Genomic DNA, 21,617 nt, shown 5'->3' with positions numbered 1-21,617 from the left:
CAGCTGTTGCAAAGCTACACAACTTCCAGCATGCCCAGAAAGCCGTCATTTCTCAACCAGTTTGCTTCCAGCTGTTGCAAAAGTGCAATTTCCAGCCGTTGTTTGTCCGGGCATGCTGGGAATGGCAGTTTTGCAACAGCTGGAGGCACACTAGTTGGGAAACACCGCTCATTCCCAGTGCATGTGATTAACAGACCCCAGTAGTCATGTGACGAGGAGGAGACGTACCCCAGTGGGCATCATGTACTTCCGGTCGGGCGTCCTGAGCCTGTGTACCAACCGGGGGGCCTCCATCTGTTGCAAAACTACAACTCTCAGCATGCCCGGACAGCCGTTGTTTCTCAACAATTGTGCCTCCAGCTGTTGCAAAGCTAAAACTCCCAGCATGCCAAGAAATCCGGCATTTTTCAACCAGTGTGCTTCCAGCTGTTGCAAAACTGCAATTCCCAGCATGCCCAGACAGCCGTTGGCTGTCCGGGCATGCTGGGAATGGCAGTTTTGCAACAGCTGGAGGCACACTAGTTGGGAAACAGTAGTCATGTGACGAGGAGGCGATGTACCCAAGTGGGTGTCGTGTACTTCTGGTCAGGCGTCCTGAGCCTGTGTACCAACTGGAGTGCCTCCAGCTGTTGCAAACTACAACTCTCAGCATGCCCGGACAGCCGTTGTTTCTCAACCATTGTGCCTTTAGCTGTTCCAAAGCTACAACTCCCAGCATGCCCAGAAATCTGTCATTTTTCAACCAGTGTGCCTCCAGCTGTTGCAAAACTGCAATTCCCAGCATGCCCGGACAGCTGCTGGGAATGGCAGTTTTGCAACAGCTGGAGGCACACTAGTTGGGAAACACCGCTCATTCCCAGTGCTTGTGATTAACAGACCCCAGTAGTCATGTGACAAGGAGACGTACCCCAGTGGGCGATGCCTCCAGCTGTTGCAAAACTTCAACTCTTAGCATGTCCGGACAGCCGTTGTTTCTCAACAATTGTGCCTCCAGCTGTTGCAAAGCTAAAACTCCCAGCATGCCAAGAAATCCGTCATTTTTCAACCAGTGTGCCTCCAGCTGTTGCAAAACTGCCATTCCCAGCATGCCCGGACAGCCAACGGCTGTCCGGGCATGCTGGGAATGGCAGTTTTGCAACAGCTGGAGGCACACTAGTTGGGAAACATGGTTCATTCCCAATGCATTTGATTAACAGACCCCAGTAGTGATGTGACGAGGAGTTGACGTACCTGGGTGGGCGTCGTGTACTTCCGGTCGGGCGTCCTGAGCATCCTGTTGGAAGGCGTCTTGGAACTGTCAGGTGACAGCAGGGACTTGCGGGCCGAGTGTCGCCCCTTCAGGTCCACATCCTCGTAAGGGTTTTCCTTGGGTGATTCGCCTTTTCAACAGAGAAGTAAAAACAGAGTTGGGTTTAGAAAAATACGATGATGTGTAATGAACAAGAACTCCGCAGCGAAAACTCAGTCTAAGATTCCTGCATGACTCATTCTCCCATCTGCAGCTGGGATCTGGCACCATGTCCGCGACTATCCATCCTTTATGGGGTTTTTTTCTTTATCCCGAAAAAAAAAAAAAAAAATAACTCACGAGACTGGCTGCGGAGATCGTCCAGCTGCGCCGTGTCTCTGGATGGGGCTCTTGTGAGCGGGAATAGCGGCGGTCTCCTCCTGCCATCTACTCTGTGACTGATGACCAGTTATAGTCAGAGAAGGGGATGATTAACTCTTACAGCGCTGCCCTCTAGTCTCATCTGTGGCTGAATGATGTGGGACGGGATCTGTAATATTAATAAACCGGGGCGGGCCTGGGAGTGAGTGCAGCGACATGATCACTGGGATCCTACAGTTCTGGAGCATGTTCTAGGTATCACAGCGTCCTCCATCCAGACAAGGTTCACCTGATATACACTGGATGTATAAGTCATATACAAGCTGACTGAGCCCACCAATGATCTAATGTGTGTGGGGGCAGCAGGCATGGTGATAGGAGCTGACCTCTCCAGACCCCTCTGTCCTCCTCCAGTCTCCTCTGTCCTCCTCCTCCAGACTCCTCTGTCCTTCTCCTCCAGACCCCTCTGTCCTCCTCCAAACTCCTCTGTCCTCCTCCAGACTCCTCTGTCCTCCTCCAGACTCCTGTCCTCCTCCAAACTCCTCTGTCCTCCTCCAGACTCCTCTGTCCTCCTCCAGACTCCTCTGTCCTCCACCTCCACAGGGTCCGCAGCACCCGCTATGCCATATTTAGAGACCCCAGATAATACTGTTATTCAGGGAATGCTGTGCTATATTCTAGGCCAGTGTTTCCCTACCAGTGTGCCTCCAGCTTTTGCAAATCTACAACTCTCAGCGTGCCCGGACAGCCGTTGGCTGTATATACATATCTCCTGAAATACTCTGTGCTGCAGGGGATCCTGATCCTTCACTATTATTCTTAGTCTGTGACCTCCCATACGATCAGTGCATTCTTCTGCTGAAATACTCTGTGCTGTCAAGAATATCTCGAAAACGTCTCCTTTTAGCTGACTGTGCCTTAGACAAGGGCCGCACCAATGACTGTGCCTTAGACAAGGGCCGCACCAATGACTGTGCCTTAGACAAGATCCACACCAATGACTGTGCCTTAGACAAGGGCCGCCCCAATGACTGTGCCTTAGACAAGGGCCGCCCCAATGACTGTGCCTTAGACAAGGGCCGCACCAATGACTGTGCCTTAGACAAGGGCCGCACCAATGACTGTGCCTTAGACAAGGGCCGCACCAATGACTGTGCCTTAGACAAGGGCCGCACCAATGACTGTGCCTTAGACAAGGGCCGCACCAATGACTGTGCCTTAGACAAGAGCCGCACCAATGACTGTGCCTTAGACAAGGGCCGCACCAATGACTGTGCCTTAGACAAGAGCCGCACCAATGACTGTGCCTTAGACAAGGGCCGCACCAATGACTGTGCCTTAGACAAGGGCCGCACCAATGACTGTGCCTTAGACAAGATCTGCACCAATGACTGTGCCTTAGACAAGGGCCGCACCAATGACTGTGCCTTAGACAAGGGCCGCACCAATGACTGTGCCTTAGACAAGGGCCGCACCAATGACTGTGTCTTAGACAAGAGCCGCACCAATGACTGTGCCTTAGACAAGATCCGCACCAATGACTGTGCCTTAGACAAGATCCGCACCAATGACTGTGCCTTAGACAAGGGCCGCACCAATGACTGTGCCTTAGACAAGAGCCGCACCAATGACTGTGCCTTAGACAAGAGCCGCACCAATGACTGTGCCTTAGACAAGAGCCGCACCAATGACTGTGCCTTAGACAAGGGCCGCACCAATGACTGTGCCTTAGACAAGGGCCGCACCAATGACTGTGCCTTAGACAAGGGCCGCACCAATGACTGTGCCTTAGACAAGGGCCGCACCAATGACTGTGCCTTAGACAAGGGCTGCACCAATGACTGTGCCTTAGACAAGGGCCGCACCAATGACTGTGCCTTAGACAAGGGCCGCACCAATGACTGTGCCTTAGACAAGGGCCGCACCAATGACTGTGCCTTAGACAAGGGCCGCACCAATGACTGTGCCTTAGACAAGGGCCGCACCAATGACTGTGCCTTAGACAAGGGCCGCACCAATGACTGTGCCCTTGAATATAATAATTCCGGGTGGAATTCGGCCGTCACTGTCTCTTTTCTTCCTCTCCCAAATTAATTCAATCAGGGAATTTGTCATCTGAAGTCAATTACAATCTAATCCCAATCTCTGCAGATGGCCGAGCTGTACCCAGAATGCACCAGCTGATCCCGCTAATGCAGAGAACAATGGGGGAGATTTATTAAAACCTGTGCAGAGGTAAAGTTGCCTATAGCAACCAATGAGATTGCTTCTTTCATTTTTTAGAGGCCTTGTTAAAATGAAAGAAGCGATCTCATTGGTTGCTGTGGGCAACTAGGCAATGTTTTCTCTGCACAGGTTTTGATAAATCTCCCCCAATGTGTGGTGGAGGGTGGTACAGCAGCACTCCCAAACTTCTAGCTCCCCATCATGCCCTGGACAACTGAAGGCATACTGGATGGTGCAGCACTGCAACAGGCTGGGGAGCACTGGATGACTATGTGGCGGTGCCCCTGCTGGAGACTATGTAGCGGTGCCCCTGCTGGTGACTATGTAGCGGTGCCTCCGCTGGTGACTATGTGGCGGTGCCTCCGCCGGTGACTAGGTGGCGGTGCCTCCGCCGGTGACTAGGTGGCGGTGCCTCAGCCGGTGACTAGGTAGCAGTGCCTCCGCCGGTGACTAGGTAGCGGTGCCTCCGCCGGTGACTATGTAGCGGTGCCTCCGCCGGTGACTATGTAGCGGTGCCTCCGCCGGTGACTAGGTAGCGGTGCCTCCGCTGGTGACTATGTAGCGGTGCCTCCGCCGGTGACTAGGTAGCGGTGCCTCCGCCGGTGACTATGTGGCGGTGCCTCCGCCGGTGACTATGTGGCGGTGCCTCCGCCGGTGACTAGGTAGCGGTGCCTCCGCCGGTGACTAGGTAGCGGTGCCTCTGCTGGTGACTAGGTAGCGGTGCCTCCGCCGGTGACTAGGTAGCGGTGCCTCCGCCGGTGACTAGGTAGCGGTGCCTCCGCCGGTGACTAGGTAGCGGTGCCTCTGCTGGTGACTATGTAGCGCTATGTTTCCAGGTTTCTTAGGGATGAGGCACAGTCACTATCTGGCCTCGGTGCCTCTCTACATGTGGACATCATTTGCCGCTATGTATTGAGGCTCTAGTGTTGCGTCGTCTCCACTTGCCAAGTCTCCTGTCTGGGACAAATCCTCTCCATTCCCAGGACGTGGAGCGGCTATAGACAGGGTATTGTTTTCTTAGAAAGAGGAAAATGATACGATATTAAGTGAGCGCCCCATAAACAATATCACCAGATCACGATGACCCCAGATATTATTTATAAGCCCGGGAACAACAATCAGTGAGCAGCTGCACTCACTATTCTGCTGTTATATCATGTTGTATCCTCCAGAGCTTCACTCACTATTCTGCTGTTACATCATATCTTATACTGCAGTCACCTCCAGAACTGCACTCACTATTCTGCTGTTACATCATGTCTTATCCTCCAGAGCTGCACTCACTATTCTGCTGTTACATCATGTCTTAGCCTCCAGAGACTGCACTCACTATTCACTGCACTCACTATTCTGCTGTTACATCATGAAATAAAAATCATTGTTATTATTTCTTGTAACATTTGCGCTGTACTGACTTTCCTCCCTGTAGTGATTATTGGCGCGGTCACAAGTGGTTCTGTGTTTATGAACACAATAAAGTACAGGGCTGAGAGTGTACGGTGGTGGAGCAGATATCTTGCAGTAAGTACCAACAGCGCCCAACACACTACATTGACTATAATGGTTTCCAGGTGTCTGGCAGATTACTGGACATTATTACAAAGTGTATTCAAGGATTTTGGACAGATGTTTTTAAATGGGAACTCTCATTAAACTTTTTTTTTTTAAATAAAAAAGGAAGTTTTCTATGTTTTATTTGTGTTTAAAAAAGCCACCACTAGGTGTCTCCCTACTTGGCCAGAGCACATCACCCCCTCCCCCCACCACCTTTTGCACAGACTTTGGACTCCTGCTGGCCTGGCAGAAGTCCAAATTCAGGAAATGTGCAGCCTTAGCCAATCATAGCTCATCTCACACTGAACTGCTCTGGGCTGTGTGTAGCAGAGTGAGGGAGGAAGTTCTCCCCTGTATGGCTTCAGATGATGATGTCACACCTGCTGGGGAACGCCCCTTCCCAGTCTGTGAATGTGACTGAGCAGAAAATACAGAGAAATATCAAGGTTGAAAACTAAAAAATAATAAAAATAAAGATAGGGGGGGGGGGGGGGGGGTTATCATGATGGGGGCAGTGACCTGGGAGGATTATAAAATTGAATAAGATCATGATGTCACACAGGGGCGGGGTGTGATGTCACGATACCCCTTCCCCGTATTCGGGAGGCATGACAATGAGAGCCTCCAGCGCTCCCTGCAGTGCTTACAGGTGCGTGCTGCATGCTAGATTGCGGGGGTCCCCAGTGGCGGATAGGGGATAAGATGTCTTGGGTACGGAGTACCCCTTTAAATTTCTTTCATCTCTAATGGATTGGGGCAGACTGAGGAAGGTTCAGGTACCAATCAGGCTTCTGGAGACGTCACTGTCAGATTTTGGCCGCATCCTGTCTCCCGTCCAGGCAACAACACAAGTGAATATAATCTTCTACAAACAGATCTGGTCTCTTAGCATTCAAGAGTTTTTGCAACTCTAGGACAGAACGTTCCCGCGTTGCCAAATATTACCGACCGTGTCCAGTGGAATCTGAAGAAGCCGCACGCGCTCATCTCTCCGGAGGTGCGCAGACTTTTGCAATCACTTTTATTACTTTAGAACAAAAAATAGAAACGTCGATGGCACTCACCTATAAAAACATCCACTTTATTGCTTCATATTAAAACATGCTGGCTCACAGCTGGACAGGAACAAAAACCGCAGCAGCCATCGCCCCGTGCAGCCACGACAGCTGCGGCTTTTGTTCCTGTCCAGCTGTGAGCCAGCATGTTTTAATATGAAGCAATAAAGTGGATGTTTTTATAGGTGAGTGCCATCGACGTTTCTATTTTTTCTTCTATTTATGGAAAGCTTTTTTCTGTATTTGATGTGCACCCCTATTGTTTTTCCCGGCTCTCCCCCACTAACGTGGTAATTTTTACCAACAATTGGGCTGTAATCTGTACCTATATGGTGGTGCCACCCGCTGTTCCTCATTATATGACTTTTATTACTTTGTTTCCAATGATTCTAATATCTAAATGGAACTTTTATCAATTGTGTCAATACAAATGATCTGTTTTGTGTCTGCAGGTCATGTGCAGAACTATGCGTCTCCAAGGTAACAGACTACATACAATCCCCTGTGTAGTCTGATCCCCTTCAGTTACTTGTTTCTGGTTTTTATCCTTTTCAATGTTCTCCAACTTTAGTCTTTCCATTTCACTCTACCTATAACAAAACTACAACTCCCAGGTGTTGGCTGTCAGGGCATGCTGGAAGTTGTAGTCCTGCAACAGCTGGAGAGGCACAAGTTGGTCAGGGAATGATGAAAGTTCTAGTTTCCAAAACATCTGGACAGCCAAGATAAAGGAACTGGAGAGTGTTATGTGTTAATCAGGTATGATGGGAGTTGTAGTTGTGCAAAAGCTGGGGACCTACCAATTGGTCACTGAATGATGGGGGTTAAAGCACATAATGGGAGATGTAGTTGTAGAAGATGGAGAGGCACAGGTTGGAGAATACTGCTGTAAAGTATTAAAGGGATACTCCACTGATAGACATCTTATCCCCTATCTAAAGCATAGGGGATAAGATGTCTGATCTGATGTTCTGAACAAAGCTGGGTTCCTGTGACAGTGGTCATGACGTCACAGCCACAACCCCTCCATTCATGTCTATGGGAGGGGGCGTGTCGGCCAACACGCCCCCTCCCATAGACATAAATGGAGGGGGTGTGGCATGATGTTACGAGGGGGCGTGGCCATGATGTCACGATCACAGCCTCCGGCTCTGCGTGTTCTAAACAAAATGTTCAGAACAATGGGGCACTGGAGTGGCCCTTTAAGAGGAGGAAAACAAGAGAAGTAAAGTGACCAGCGACTGCAGAGGGATTGTTTGTAGTCTGTAACCATGGAGACACATCGTTCTGCACAGGAGCCCTATAGATAGAATATAAAGGGATCAGGGATTAAGAACGTTTGCATTGTTTTATTTTAAGACGCTAACAAGGTTGCAAACAAACACACATTTTGTACACTTTTTTGTAACCTAGAGGAACGTGTGAATGACAAGAAAAGATAAGATGTAGGAGTGCAGCTCTGGAGGTCACTAGAGAACACTGCATAAAGGATTTTCTAAAGTTTCTCACTAAATTGGGTATCTGTGGAGTTTTCATACAGAGTCCAGAATATAGTAACAATCCTACATATATCCATCCTGCTGTGGGATTCGCTGGTGCTGAGATGACACAATGGTAAATGGCGCCATGTAGAGCGCAGTTCTCCTCCGGTCTGGGCAGTCAGCCGGTGGTCTCCTCTGGGGAATCTTGCTCATATGTATGGAGTGAGATACGTGAGAGAAGACCATGGGCGTGATCAGCAGCCCCGCACGACCCCAGCGCTGTTTATTTGTTCAGATGTGCAGGATGATATATATTAAATGTTTCAATTCTGCGATCGAAATCAAAGACTCCGGCTACAAAATATCCAATAACAAACCTGGACAGGGGGGGGAGATCAGACACCTCTGGAGATAGGAGATCAGCACCTGGAGACACCCCCAACTGAACACTATTATATTAACCCTTTACATGGGCCACAGGACAGAAACTGCAAGAGAAGGGAGGGGGGGGGGGGGGCTGTACAACATATATAGTCAGTACAGGATAAGTAATGTAATGTATGTAGACAGTGACCCCACCAGCAGAATAGTGAGTGCAGCTCTGGGGTATAATACAGGATATAACTCAGGATCAGTACAGGATAAGTAATGTAATGTATGTACACAGTGACCTCACCAGCAGAATAGTGAGTACAGCTCTGGGGTATAATACAGGATATAACTCAGGATCAGTACAGGATAAGTAATGTAATGTATGTACACAGTGACCTCACCAGCAGAATAGTAAGTACAGCTCTGGAGTATAATACAGGATATAACTCAGGATCAGTACAGGATAAGTAATGTATATACACAGTGACCTCACCAGCAGAATAGTGAGTACAGCTCTGGGGTATAATACAGGATATAACTCAGGATCAGTACAGGATAAGTAATGTAATGTATGTACACAGTGACCTCACCAGCAGAATAGTGAGTGCAGCTCTGGAGTATAATACAGGATATAACTCAGGATCAGTACAGGATAAGTAATGTAATGTATGTACACAGTGACCTCACCAGCAGAATAGTGAGTACAGCTCTGGGGTATAATACAGGATATAACTCAGGATCAGTACAGGATAAGTAATGTAGGTACACAGTGACCTCACCAACAGAATAGTGAGTGCAGCTCTGTAGTATAATACAGGATATAATTCAGGATCAGTACAGGATAAGTAATGTAATGTATGTACACAGTGACCTCACCAGCAGAATAGTGAGTACAGCTCTGGAGTATAATACAGGATATAACTCAGGATCAGTACAGGATAAGTAATGTAATATATGTATACAGTGATCTCACCAGCAGAATAGTGAGTACAGCTCTGGAGTATAATACAGGATATAACTCAGGATCAGTACAGGATAAGTAATGTAATATATGTATACAGTGATCTCACCAGCAGAATAGTGAGTACAGCTCTGGAGTATAATACAGGATATAACTCAGGATCAGTACAGGATAAGTAATGTAATGTATGTACACAGTGACCACACCAGCAGAATAGTGAGTACAGCTCTGGGGTATAATACAGGATATAACTCAGGATCAGTACAGGATAAGTAATGTAATGTATGTACACAGTGATCTCACCAGCAGAATAGTGAGTACAGCTCTGGAGTATAATACAGGATATAACTCAGGATCAGTACAGGATAAGTAATGTAATGTATGTACACAGTGACCTCACCAGCAGAATAGTGAGTACAGCTCTGGAGTATAATACAGGATATAACTCAGGATCAGTACAGGATAAGTAATGTAATGTATGTACACAGTGACCTCACCAGCAGAATAGTGAGTACAGCTCTGGAGTATAATACAGGATATAACTCAGGATCAGTACAGGATAAGTAATGTAATGTATGTACACAGTGATCTCACCAGCAGAATAGTGAGTACAGCTCTGGAGTATAATACAGGATATAACTCAGGATCAGTAAAGGATAAGTAATGCAATGTATGTACACAGTGATCTCACCAGCAGAATAGTGAGTACAGCTCTGGAGTATAATACAGGATACAACTCAGGATCAGTACAGGATAAGTAATGTAATGTATATACACAGTGACCCCATCAGCAGAATAGTGAGTACAGCCCTGGAGTATAATACAGGATATAACTCAGGATCAGTAAAGGATAAGTAATGCAATGTATGTACACAGTGATCTCACCAGCAGAATAGTGTCCAGGGTCCTTGCAGTAAATTGGGGTCCCTAATCGTGGACAATGATCTTTATGGTTCATCAATAGGTCATCAATGTTCCCTTTGAATAAATCCTTCTATGATTTGTCTGATTTCAGCTGAATATTATAAGAGAGAACATTTTCAGAAAATGCCATTTTGTTCCTGGTGGATGAGATTCATATAGTGCTGTAGACTGATCCCTCCGAGGAGGGGATATTAGGAGATAGTGATCAGCGAGACAGAGGACGGATCATCTTGTCCGTGGGGAGAATAAACACGAGGACCGTCCAGAGGTCACGCTGCCGCCGCACTCGGCCCACGGATGGATTCTTCTGCATCTTCTCCGCTTTATATAAATACAATCTGGAGCACAGCCATGGCTTCTTCTTCACGGAGCTCCGGCTGCTCGGCAGACAATGTGTTTTTAATATCGGCTCCGCTGACTTATCCGTGTAACATATGAGAAATGAACTTGCGCTCACACCAATGTTTGGCTCTGGCTGTGGACAGACGCTATTGGCTACGGTTGTCCTGGTCCTCGGAACGCACCGCCACCAAATCCCAGAGAATGAAGCTGGACAACCATAACCAGAGATAGGGCAACAATCTACATGCCATATCCCTGAGTCTATTAATACACAAGAATGGAGCTTCATGGGAATTTATAGATACAGATATTCTACACGTCACCGAGTCGTCTTCTTATGTCAACAGCTCGAAAATTCCGTTTATTTATATTTGTCTCTTGGAAAGTTAAAGGGGTACTCCCCCCCTAGGCATCTTATCCCCCTATCCAAAGGATAGGGGATAAGATGTCTGATCAGAGGGGTCCCGCTGCTCTCCCGGGTGCAGCGCTGGAGGCTTGTGACGTCACTGTCACGACCCGCTCATGATGTTACGGTCACAACCCCTAAATGCAAGTCTATGGGAGGGGCGTGACGGCTGTCACGCCCCTCCCATAGACTTGCATTTAGGGGGCGTGGCCGTGATGTCACGAGGGGACATGACCGTGATGTTACCAGCCTCCGCCCCGCATCGCCAGTCATCCAGCATGGACACCGGATGTCTGGGGTGCCGCAGCCAAGATCTGGGGACCCCCATGATCAGACATCTTATCCTTTTCCTCTGGATAGGGGCGGAGTAGCCCTTTAAAGAAGCACTCCAGGGAATTTTTTTTCTTATATTGCAGAATAGTCTATCATTAGAGAATAATGTAGAGGTTCTGGAGTATGCATTGTGTTTCCCTGCTTTAGCGGATGTGGCAGACATAAGTTTTTAGCCATACCGATTGAAATTTCATCACTGAAATGATTTCCTAATCCTTCTTACATTTCCCATGAATCCTTTGGCTTTGCAGAGAGAGAAGGTGTGGAGTCAGGTTTCTGGTGCTGGAGGTCTCCCAGGTGAACTAAAAAGATTGGGATCAGTTCACATCATGTGCAGTTTATATGTATTTATCTTCTTAGGGTCTATTCACACATACAGTATTCTGCGCAGATTTGATGCGCAGGATTTCAAGCTGTGTTCAGTTTACATTGAAATCTGCAGCATCAAATCTGCACCGAATACTGTACGTGTGAATAGACCATTAACGTGCCTTTTTTAGAGAAACATTGTCAGGAGAAAGTGATTTGACCTAAAATCACAACTTAGGTGTTTTATAAAGATCAGAATTTTTAGGTTGTGTTCACACCTTCAATTTTTACTCAATTTTAACAAATTTTTACTGCATTTTGGCTGTTTTTGATGCAAAGTTGCAGTTTTTTTACCGTAATTAGCAAAATTGCACAGCAGCACTTATTAATTTTTTTGCTGTGTTAGAATAAAATTGTGCGAACACAACCTCAGTATAGATGTAAAACTACTATATATCACAGTGTTTCCCAACCAGGATGCCTCCAGCTGTAGAAAAACTACAACTCCCAGCATGCCGGAAATCCAGGGAGAGGTATAACTACTTTATATCAGGATCACATAAGAGATAGCAGCAGCAGTATACAGATAGAGCTGGAGGGAAGGTGTAGAAGTGTTATATATCCTGATCCCATAGAGATAGCAGCAGAATACAGATAGAGCTGGAGGGGAGGTGTATAACTACTATATATTCTGATCTCATTAAGATAGCAGCCGTATACAGATCCAGCTGGAGCGGAGGTGTATAACTACTATATATCCTGATCCTATAGAGATAGAAGAGTATAAAGACAAAGCTGCAGGGTAGGTATATAACTCTTATATATCCTGATCCTATAGAGATAGCAGCAGTATAAAGATAAAGCTGGAGGGTAGGTATATAACAACTATATATCCTGATCCTATAGAGATAGCAGCAGTATACAGATAGAGCTGGAGGGGAGGGTATAACTACTATATGTACTGATCACATAGAGATAGCAGCAGTATATAGATAGAGCTGGAGATGAGATGTAGAACTGCTATATGTACTGATCACATAGAGATAGCAGCAGTATACAGATAGATGTATGTAGTTGACAGGAAGTCAGCTGACTCAGAACTGACCACTTTCTCTGACACATTAAATACTGTGATTTTCTGTGGGTCAGGACGGTGATCACGTGACCCAGTTATAGTAATGAACTGCATAGATGCAGCTGTGCTGGAACGAAACAGATGGTCCTGTAGGCCTTAGTGATGGGGAGTGTTCAAGAAATGGGCAAAAAAATCCTGGAGTGCTTCTTTAAGTGACTAAGTGTAAAATAGAATTTTATCAACTTGAAATCTGTGGAAACGTGACACAGAACTTATATGTAGACATTAAGGTCCTTACCCACAATATCCTCGTAGGCGTTCTCCTCTAAAGTGCTTTTAGAACCAGAACGGCGCTTCTTCTCCGTACCATTCTCTACTGGGGACGGGGAACCCAAGGACTGAACACTGGAGGCGTCTTCAAACTCCAGAGACTTTCTATAAGAAGATGGTTACAACCTCAATATATGGAGAAAATGGGATTATACCATATACAGAGGCCATGATAACACTGTCAGTCCCTATAGAACTGTTATAGAGGTATAACCTGGGCATCTCCTGTATATAGTGATATGGACCATAGCGGTATATCCTGGGCATCTCCTGTATATAGTGATATGGACCATAGTGGTATATACTAGGCATCTCCTGTATATAGTGATATGGACCATAGTTGTATATCCTGGGCATCTCCTGTATATAGTGATATGGACCATAGTGGTATATCCTGGGCATCTCCTGTATATAGTGATATGGACCATAGTGGTATATGCTGGACATCTCCTGTATATAGTGATATGGACCATAGCGGTATATCCTGGGCATCTCCTGAATATAGTGATATGGACCATAGTGGTATATCCTGGGCATCTCCTGTATATAGTCATATGAACCATAGTGGTATATCCTGGACATCTCCTGTATATAGTGATATGGACCATAGCAGTATATCCTGGGCATCTCCTGTATATAGTGATATGGACCATAGTGGTACATCCTGGGATTCTCCTGTATATAGTGATATGGACCATAGTGGTATATCCTGGGCATCTCCTGTATATAGTGATATGGACCATAGTGGTATATCCTGGGCATCTCCTGTATATAGTGATATGGACCATAGAGGTATATCCTGGGCATCTCCTGTATATAGTGATATGGACCATAGTGGTACATCCTGGGCATCTCCTGTATATAGTGATATGGAGAATAGCGGTATATCCTGGACATCTCCTGTATATAGTCATATGAACCATAGTGGTATATCCTGGGCATCTCCTGTATATAGTGATATGGACCATAGTGGAATATCCTGGACATCTCCTGTATATAGTGATATGGACCATAGTGGAATATCCTGGACATCTCCTGTATACAGTGATATGGACCATAGCGGTATATCCTGGACATCTCCTGTATATAGTGATATGGACCATAGCAGTATATCCTGGGCATCTCCTGTATATAGTGATATGAACCATAGTGGTATATCATGGGCATCTCCTGTATATAGTGACATGGACCATAGCGGTATATCATGGGCATCTCCTGTATATAGTGACATGGACCATAGCGGTTTATCCTGGGCATCTCCTGTATATAGTGATATGAACCATAGTGGTATATCATGGGCATCTCCTGTATATAGTGATATGGACCATAGTGGTACATCCTGGGCATCTCCTGTATATAGTGATATGAACCATAGTGGTATATCATGGGCATCTCCTGTATATAGTGATATGGACCATAGTGGTATATCATGGGCATCTCCTGTATGTAGTGACATGGACCATAGCGGTATATCCTGGGCATCTCCTGTATATAGTGATATGGACCATAGTGGTATATCCTGGGCATCTCCTGTATATAGTGATATGGACCATAGTGGTATATCCTGGGCATCTCCTGTATATAGTGATATGAACCACAGTGGTATATACTGGGCATCTCCTGTATATAGTGATATGGACCATAGTGGTATATCCTGGGCATTTCCTGTACATAGTAATATGGAACATAGTGGTATATCCTGGTCATCTCCTGTATATAGTGATATGGACCATAGCGATATATCCTGTATATCTCCTGTATATAGTGATATGGACCATAGCGATATATCCTGGACATCTCCTGTATATAGTGATATGGATCATAGTGGTATATCCTGGGCATCTCCTGTATATAGTGATATGGACCATAGTGGAATATCCTGGGCATCTCCTGTATATAGTGATATGGACCATAGTGGTATATCCTGGGCATTTCCTGTATATAGTGATATGGACCATAGTGGTATATCCTGGGCATCTCCTGTATATAGTGATATGGACCATAGTGGTATATCCTGGGCATCTCCTGTATATAGTGATATGGACCATAGCGGTATATCCTGGGCATCTCCTGTATATAGTGATATGGACCATAGCGGTATATCCTGGGCATCTCCTGTATATAGTGATATGGACCACATCAGTATATACTGGGCATCTCCTGTATATAGTGATATGGACCATAGTTGTATATGCTGGGCATCTTCTGTATACAGTGATATGGACCATAGTGGTATATACTGGGCATCTCCTGTATATAGTGATATGGACCATAGTGGTATATACTGGGCATCTCCTGTATATAGTGATATGGACCATAGTGGTATATCATGGGCATCTCCTATATATAGTGATATGGACCATAGTGGTATATCCTGGACATTTCTTGTATATAGTGATATGGACCACAGCGGTATATACTGGGCATCTCCTGTATATAGTGATATGAACCATAGTGGTATATCCTGGGCATCTGCTGTATATAGTGATATGGACCATAGTGGTATATCCTGGACATCTCCTGTATATAGTGATATGGACCATAGTGGTATATCCTGGGCATCTCCTGTATATAGTGATATGGACCATAGTGGTATATCCTGGGCATCTCCTGTATATAATGATATGGAGAATAGTGGTATATCCTGGACATCTCCTGTATATAGTGATATGGACCATAGTGGTATATCCTGGGCATCTCCTGTATATAGTGATATGGACCATAGTGGTATATCCTGGGCATCTCCTGTATATAGTGATATGGACCATAGTGGAATATCCTGGGCATCTCCTGTATATAGTGATATGGACCATAGTGGTACATCCTGGGCATCTCCTGTATATAGTGATATGGACCATAGTGGTATATCCTGGACATCTCCTGTATATAGTGATATGGACCATAGTGGTATATCCTGGGCATCTCCTGTATATAGTGATATGGACCATAGTGGAATATCCTGGGCATCTCCTGTATATAGTGATATGAACCATAGTGGTATATCCTGGGCATCTCCTGTATATAGTGATATGGACCATAGTGGTATATCCTGGACATCTCCTGTATATAGTGATATGAACCATAGTGGTATATCCTGGACATCTCCTGTATATAGTGATATGGACCATAGTGGTATATGCTGGACATCTCCTGTATATAGTGATATGGACCATAGTGGTATATCCTGGACATCTCCTGTATATAGTGATATGGACCATAGTGGTATATCCTGGGCATCTCCTGTATATAGTGATATGGACCATAGTGGTATATCCTGGGCATCTCCTGTATATAGTGATATGGACCATAGTGGAATATCCTGGGCATCTCCTGTATATAGTGATATGGACCATAGTGGTATATCCTGGGCATCTCCTGTATATAGTGATATGGACCATAGTGGTATATCCTGGACATCTCCTGTATATAGTGATATGAACCATAGTGGTATATCCTGGACATCTCCTGTATATAGTGATATGGACCATAGTGGTATATCCTGGACATCTCCTGTATATAGTGATATGGACCATAGTGGTATATCCTGGGCATCTCCTGTATACAGTATAGTGATATGAACCATAGTGGTATAACCACACAGCCTCTCCTGTACATGGTAATATAAAGATCACTTACCTGCTTTGAGATCTGCGGTGATCCTTCTTGGGCCTCCTGGTGACAGGCGGTGCCGGCGTTGAGGGGAGCGGGGGTGGGGATACGGGAGATGAGGATGGAGGTAGATTGTTTGGGTTGTTCCTGTGGCTTTTATCAGCTTCATACTCGAATGTCCTTTTGGGTTTGGGGACAGGGTTGACGTCAGTTGCGGGGCTCTCGGGGGCCACAGTCGGACTACCAGAGTTTGGAGTAAGTCCTTGTTTGGCTTTGGCATTCTTCTCGTTGAAATGCTCCTGTTCATTTATGGTATTTACATTCGCAGGTTTGTCGCTCGGACTCTCTAAAGTACCAGAAGTTATGGAGCGTTTCCTCCCAAGGTCCACACTGAAACAACTGCTGGGCAGCTGGGGGAGGCCCATACCCGGGTTCTCCTTCAGGGCCTGCTCGATCTTCTGGATCCTGTTCAGCACGGCAGAAGACTCCTTCCTGGGCCCCCGTACGAAGGCGTTGGCGGGTTCTGTCCTACTGGACCGCCTCTCATACCGGTGAAGAGACTCCCGCTCAGAAGCAGTCGTCTCCTCCTCTTCTGTCTCCGGGTAAGAACACTCAGAAAACGTTCTGCTCATTCTCCGGTATCCTTTGAAGTCGAAGGTCTTCTCACTGCATGATGGCGACGCCAACGTGCTGGGGCATCCTTCACTGGTGGAGCGGTCACCCTGGTCTCCTCTGTCCACAAAGAGGCTGAGACGCGGGGACGCTTCTCCTCGGCATTCCCATTCTGAAATCTTACGCCTGATGTCGAGCACTTTGGAGCGGATGGTGGATCTGTTGTTATGCGGTCGGCTGCGCTGGTTGGCGGCCGACCCCAAGGAGAGCGTGCTCCGGCTGATCTGGCAGTTCCCGATTACGTCTCCGTCCTTGGCCTCCAATACATTCTCTTTCTGGTTGGGTCCCTTATACACAGAGAGTCTTTTGTCCAGACAAGCGACGCTGACCGATTTAGACAAGTGGTTGGAGGCGGCCCCCGGAGAGCGCAGGTCTCTTACGGTAGATCCTCGCAGGGTCCAGTCTTTGATGACCAGTCTGTTATTGTTGGATATGTTGGGGAATCTGTTGGCTCTGCAGATCTCCTCGCTGTCACTGAGAGGGTACGATGGTGTCCGGATCGGAGACAGAACCGGTGGGGGAGACACCGACTGAGACCTGGAGAGAGGAGGACACATTGTTATCATGTGACGTCACATGTTTGGAGCATTGCATCACAGGCGTGGTCATGTAGCATATATAGAGCCTTAATGTTAGCTTACCACTGGGGGGCGCTACAATAAACTTCCTTTCACCCAGTGTTAAACAAATACTCCGCTGAAAAGCAATTTTTTTCACATCAACTGGCTCCAGAAAGTTAAACAGATTTGTAAATGACTTTTATTAAAAAATCTTAATCCTACCAGTACTTATCAGCTGCTGAAGTTGAGTTGTTCTTTTCTGTCTGACACCTCTGCCCATGTCAGGAACTGTCCAGAGTAGGAGCAAATCCCCATAGCACAGCTCTCCTGCTCTGGACAGTTCCTGACATGGGCAGAGGTGTCAGCAGAGAGCAGCTGATAAGTACTGGAAGGATTAGGATTAATGTATAGACGTTATTTACTAATCTGTTTCATTTTCTGCTCCAGTTAATTAGAAAATAAATTGTTTTAGTCCGGAGTACCCCTTTAGCGTCTTATGCCTCCATATTGTGCTCTAAATCCCATGGTGAAATAACTGTGTGAACAAGGCCTAAAAGGTAGAGATGCAAATGAATATTCTCATACTGTAATAATAATTACTCACTGTTCATGATTATTCTAGGCCTAAAGCCTGAGGCTGCACTACTGAGAGCTTCTGATGACATCATAGCCCCAGCCCTCTCGGTAATGTCACGGGGAACCAGCACAAGAGACATAAAGAGAAGTACCAGATGTCACACTTGTATTCTGCCATTCAGGAGTCTTATAAAGCTGGGGGAGTACTGTATGCTCTAAACTGTATACTGCTTGCCACCCAGCTTTCCCAGCCTCCTAAAGAGAATATGTATCTAAGGCAAAGGCTATATTGGAGACATGAAGAGAAGTACCAGATGTCACACTTGTATTATGCCATTCAGGAGTCTTATAAAGCTGGGGGAGTACTGTAAGCTCTAAACTTTAAACTGCTTGCCACCCAGCTTTCCCAGCCTCCTAAAGAGAATACGTATCTAAGGCAACGGCTATATTGGAGACATGAAGAGAAGGACCAGATGTCACACTAGTATTCTGCCATTCAGGAGTCTTATAAAGTTGAGGGAGTACAGTGAGCTCTGCACTGTGTATTGTGTGCCACCCAGCTGTACCAGTCTCCTAAAGAGAATATCTGTTAGACGAAGCAGCCATATAGAAAACATAACAAGAAGTACCAGATGTCACGCTAGTATTCTGTCACACAGGGGTCTTAGAAAGCTGGGATGGAGGGAGTACTGTAAGCTCTGCAGTGCGTACTGTGTGCCGCCCAGCTTTCCCAGTCTTCTGAAGGGAATAGCTGTCTGGTGTAGTAATCATATAGGAGACATAAAGAAAAGTACCAGATGTCACACCAATATTCTGCCATTCAGAAGACTTATAAAGCTGGGGGAGAACTGTAAGCTCTGAACTTTATACTGCTTGCCACCAAACTTTCCCAGTCTCCTAAAGAGAATATGTATCTAAGGCAACAACTATACTGGAGGCATGAAGAGAAGTACCAGATGTCACAGGAGTCTTATAAAGCTGGGGGAGCACAGTAAGCTTTGCACTGTGTGCCATGTGCCACCCAGCTTTCCCAGTCTCCTGAAGTGAATATCTGTCTGGTGTAGAAACCATATTGAAGACATAAAGAAAGTTACCAGATATCACACTTGTATTCTGCCATTCAGGAGTCTTATAAAGCTGGGTAAGTACTGTGAGCCCTGCACTGTGTACTGGGTGCCACCCAGCTTTCCCAGTCTCCTGAAGTGAATAGCTGTCTGGTGTAGCAACCATATTGAAGACATAAAGAAAGTTACCAGATATCACACTTGTATTCTGCCATTCAGGAGTCTTATAAAGATAAAGCTGGGTAAGTACTGTGAGCCCTGCACTGTGTATGGGCTGCCACCCAGCTTTCCCAGTCTCCTAAAGTGAATATCTGTCTGGTGCAACAGCTATACTAAAGACATGAAGAGAAGTACCAGATGTTACACTAGTGCCCCAGCATTCAGGAGTCTTATAAAGCTGGGGGAGTACGGTAAGCTTAGCACTGTGTGCAATGTGCCACCCAGCTTTCCCAGTCTCCTGAAGTGAATACCTGTCTGGTATAGCAACCATATAGAAGACAAAGAAAAGAGTACCAGATGTCACACTAGTATTCTGCCATTCAGGAGTCTTATAAAGCTGGGGAAGTACTGTGAGCCCTGCACTGTGTACTATGTGCCACCCAGCTTTCCCAGTCTCCTAAAGAGAATATCTGTCTGGTGTAACAGCTATACTGAAGACATGAAGAGAAATACCAGATGTTACTGTATGCCACCCAGCTTTCCCAGGCTCCTGAAGAAAATATCTAGTACTGTGACATCCCTAATTGATTGCTGCGTACGGCCGGCCCCGTCTACGCCACATAGCGGGCCGAGCCACAGGACTCCCATCTCTACAGCAAACACCATAAAAAGCCTTGGTCCACAGAGGTGTCCGGCGCTTGGATCCCATCACCATGACAAACAGAGCCAGACGGGGCCGGACGCACAGCTCGGGGCCCGGACTGATGGGGTGTAGGGAGACTGGCAGTGACATCCTCCTGAGCCCCAGCCAGACAGGAGGCCCTGACTAATAAGGTAAAAACTGCACCAAAAACGCCCCGTCTGCACCAGTGGTGACGTTATGGGGAAACCCTGCACTCCGGACCCCCTCCCCTTTACATCAGCCGCCCCCTCATGTCCTATTCAATACAGTGTTTCCAAACACATGTGCCTCCAGCTGTTGCAGAACTACAACTCCCAGCATGCCCGGACAGCCGTTTGCTGTCCGGGCATGCTGGGAGTTGTAGTTTTGCAACAGCTGGAGTCGCCCTGACGTCGAGCGCAGTAATCTTCACTCTCTAAACACAAGAGAACGGCCTCCGCAGCTCTTCAAACAAAATCCGCGGCTCCCTCTATTCTGCCCTTTCATATTGGTTTTGAGCAAATGCCAAACTGTGCCGCTAACAGAGGCGGAGCTTAAGCAAAATCCGCCAATCCTGCCGCTGACACCAGGCGCACACCTCACATCTGCTTAAAAGGGGAACTCCAGAATAGTAAACTGCATACAGAATTGTAAATTGCTGTATGTCCTGGAGGAGTCATGTAGTCTTTCCAGTACTTAGCAGCTGCTGTATGTCCTGGAGGAGTCATTTAGTCTTTCCAGTACTGATCAGCTGCTGTATATCCTGGAGGAGTCATGTAGTCTTTCCAGTACTGATCAGCTGCTGTATGTCCTGGAGGAGTCATGTAGTCTTTCCAGTACTGATCAGCTGCTGTATGTCCTGGAGGAGTCATTTAGTCTTTCCAGTACTGATCAGCTGCTGTATACCCTGGAGGAGTCATGTAGTCTTTCCAGTACTGATCAGCTGCTGTATGTCCTGGAGGAGTCATGTAGTCTTTCCAGTACTTATCAGCTGCTGTATGTCCTGGAGGAGTCATGTAGTCTTTCCAGTACTGATCAGCTGCTGTATGTCCTGGAGGAGTCATGTAGTCTTTCCAGTACTTATCAAATGCTGTATGTCCTGGAGGAGTCATGTAGTCTTTCCAGTACTGATCAGCTGCTGTATGTCCTGGAGGAGTCATGTAGTCTTTCCAGTAATTATCAGCTGCTGTATGTCCAGGAGGAGTCATGTAGTCTTTCCAGTACTGATCAGCTGCTGTATATCCTGGAGGAGTCATGTAGTCTTTCCAGTACTGATCAGCTGCTGTATTTTCTGGAGGAGTCATGTAGTCTTTCCAGTACTTATCAGCTGCTGTATGTC

The 21,617-nt window shown here is 46.4% G+C and overlaps 1 protein-coding gene across 1 annotated transcript in view; it reads right to left on the bottom strand.

Moving 5' to 3' along the window:
- DENND2B (DENN domain containing 2B) overlaps window positions 1-21,617 on the bottom strand; it is an 80,694-nt gene that overhangs the window by 34,533 nt on the left and 24,544 nt on the right. Inside the window, exons 2-4 of the mRNA XM_056554377.1 lie at window positions 16,614-17,795; window positions 12,946-13,082; window positions 1,231-1,379 (exon numbers count right to left, since the gene is read on the bottom strand). Coding sequence (XP_056410352.1) covers window positions 1,231-1,379; window positions 12,946-13,082; window positions 16,614-17,795 — 1,468 coding nt within the window. The remainder of the gene's footprint in view (window positions 1-1,230; window positions 1,380-12,945; window positions 13,083-16,613; window positions 17,796-21,617) is intronic.

Source organism: Hyla sarda, unplaced genomic scaffold (assembly GCF_029499605.1).
Source record: "Hyla sarda isolate aHylSar1 unplaced genomic scaffold, aHylSar1.hap1 scaffold_69, whole genome shotgun sequence".
NCBI lineage: Eukaryota > Metazoa > Chordata > Amphibia > Anura > Hylidae > Hyla > Hyla sarda.
Note: the sequence above shows the minus strand (reverse complement) of the source record. Positions and strands in the feature narration are given on the sequence as shown.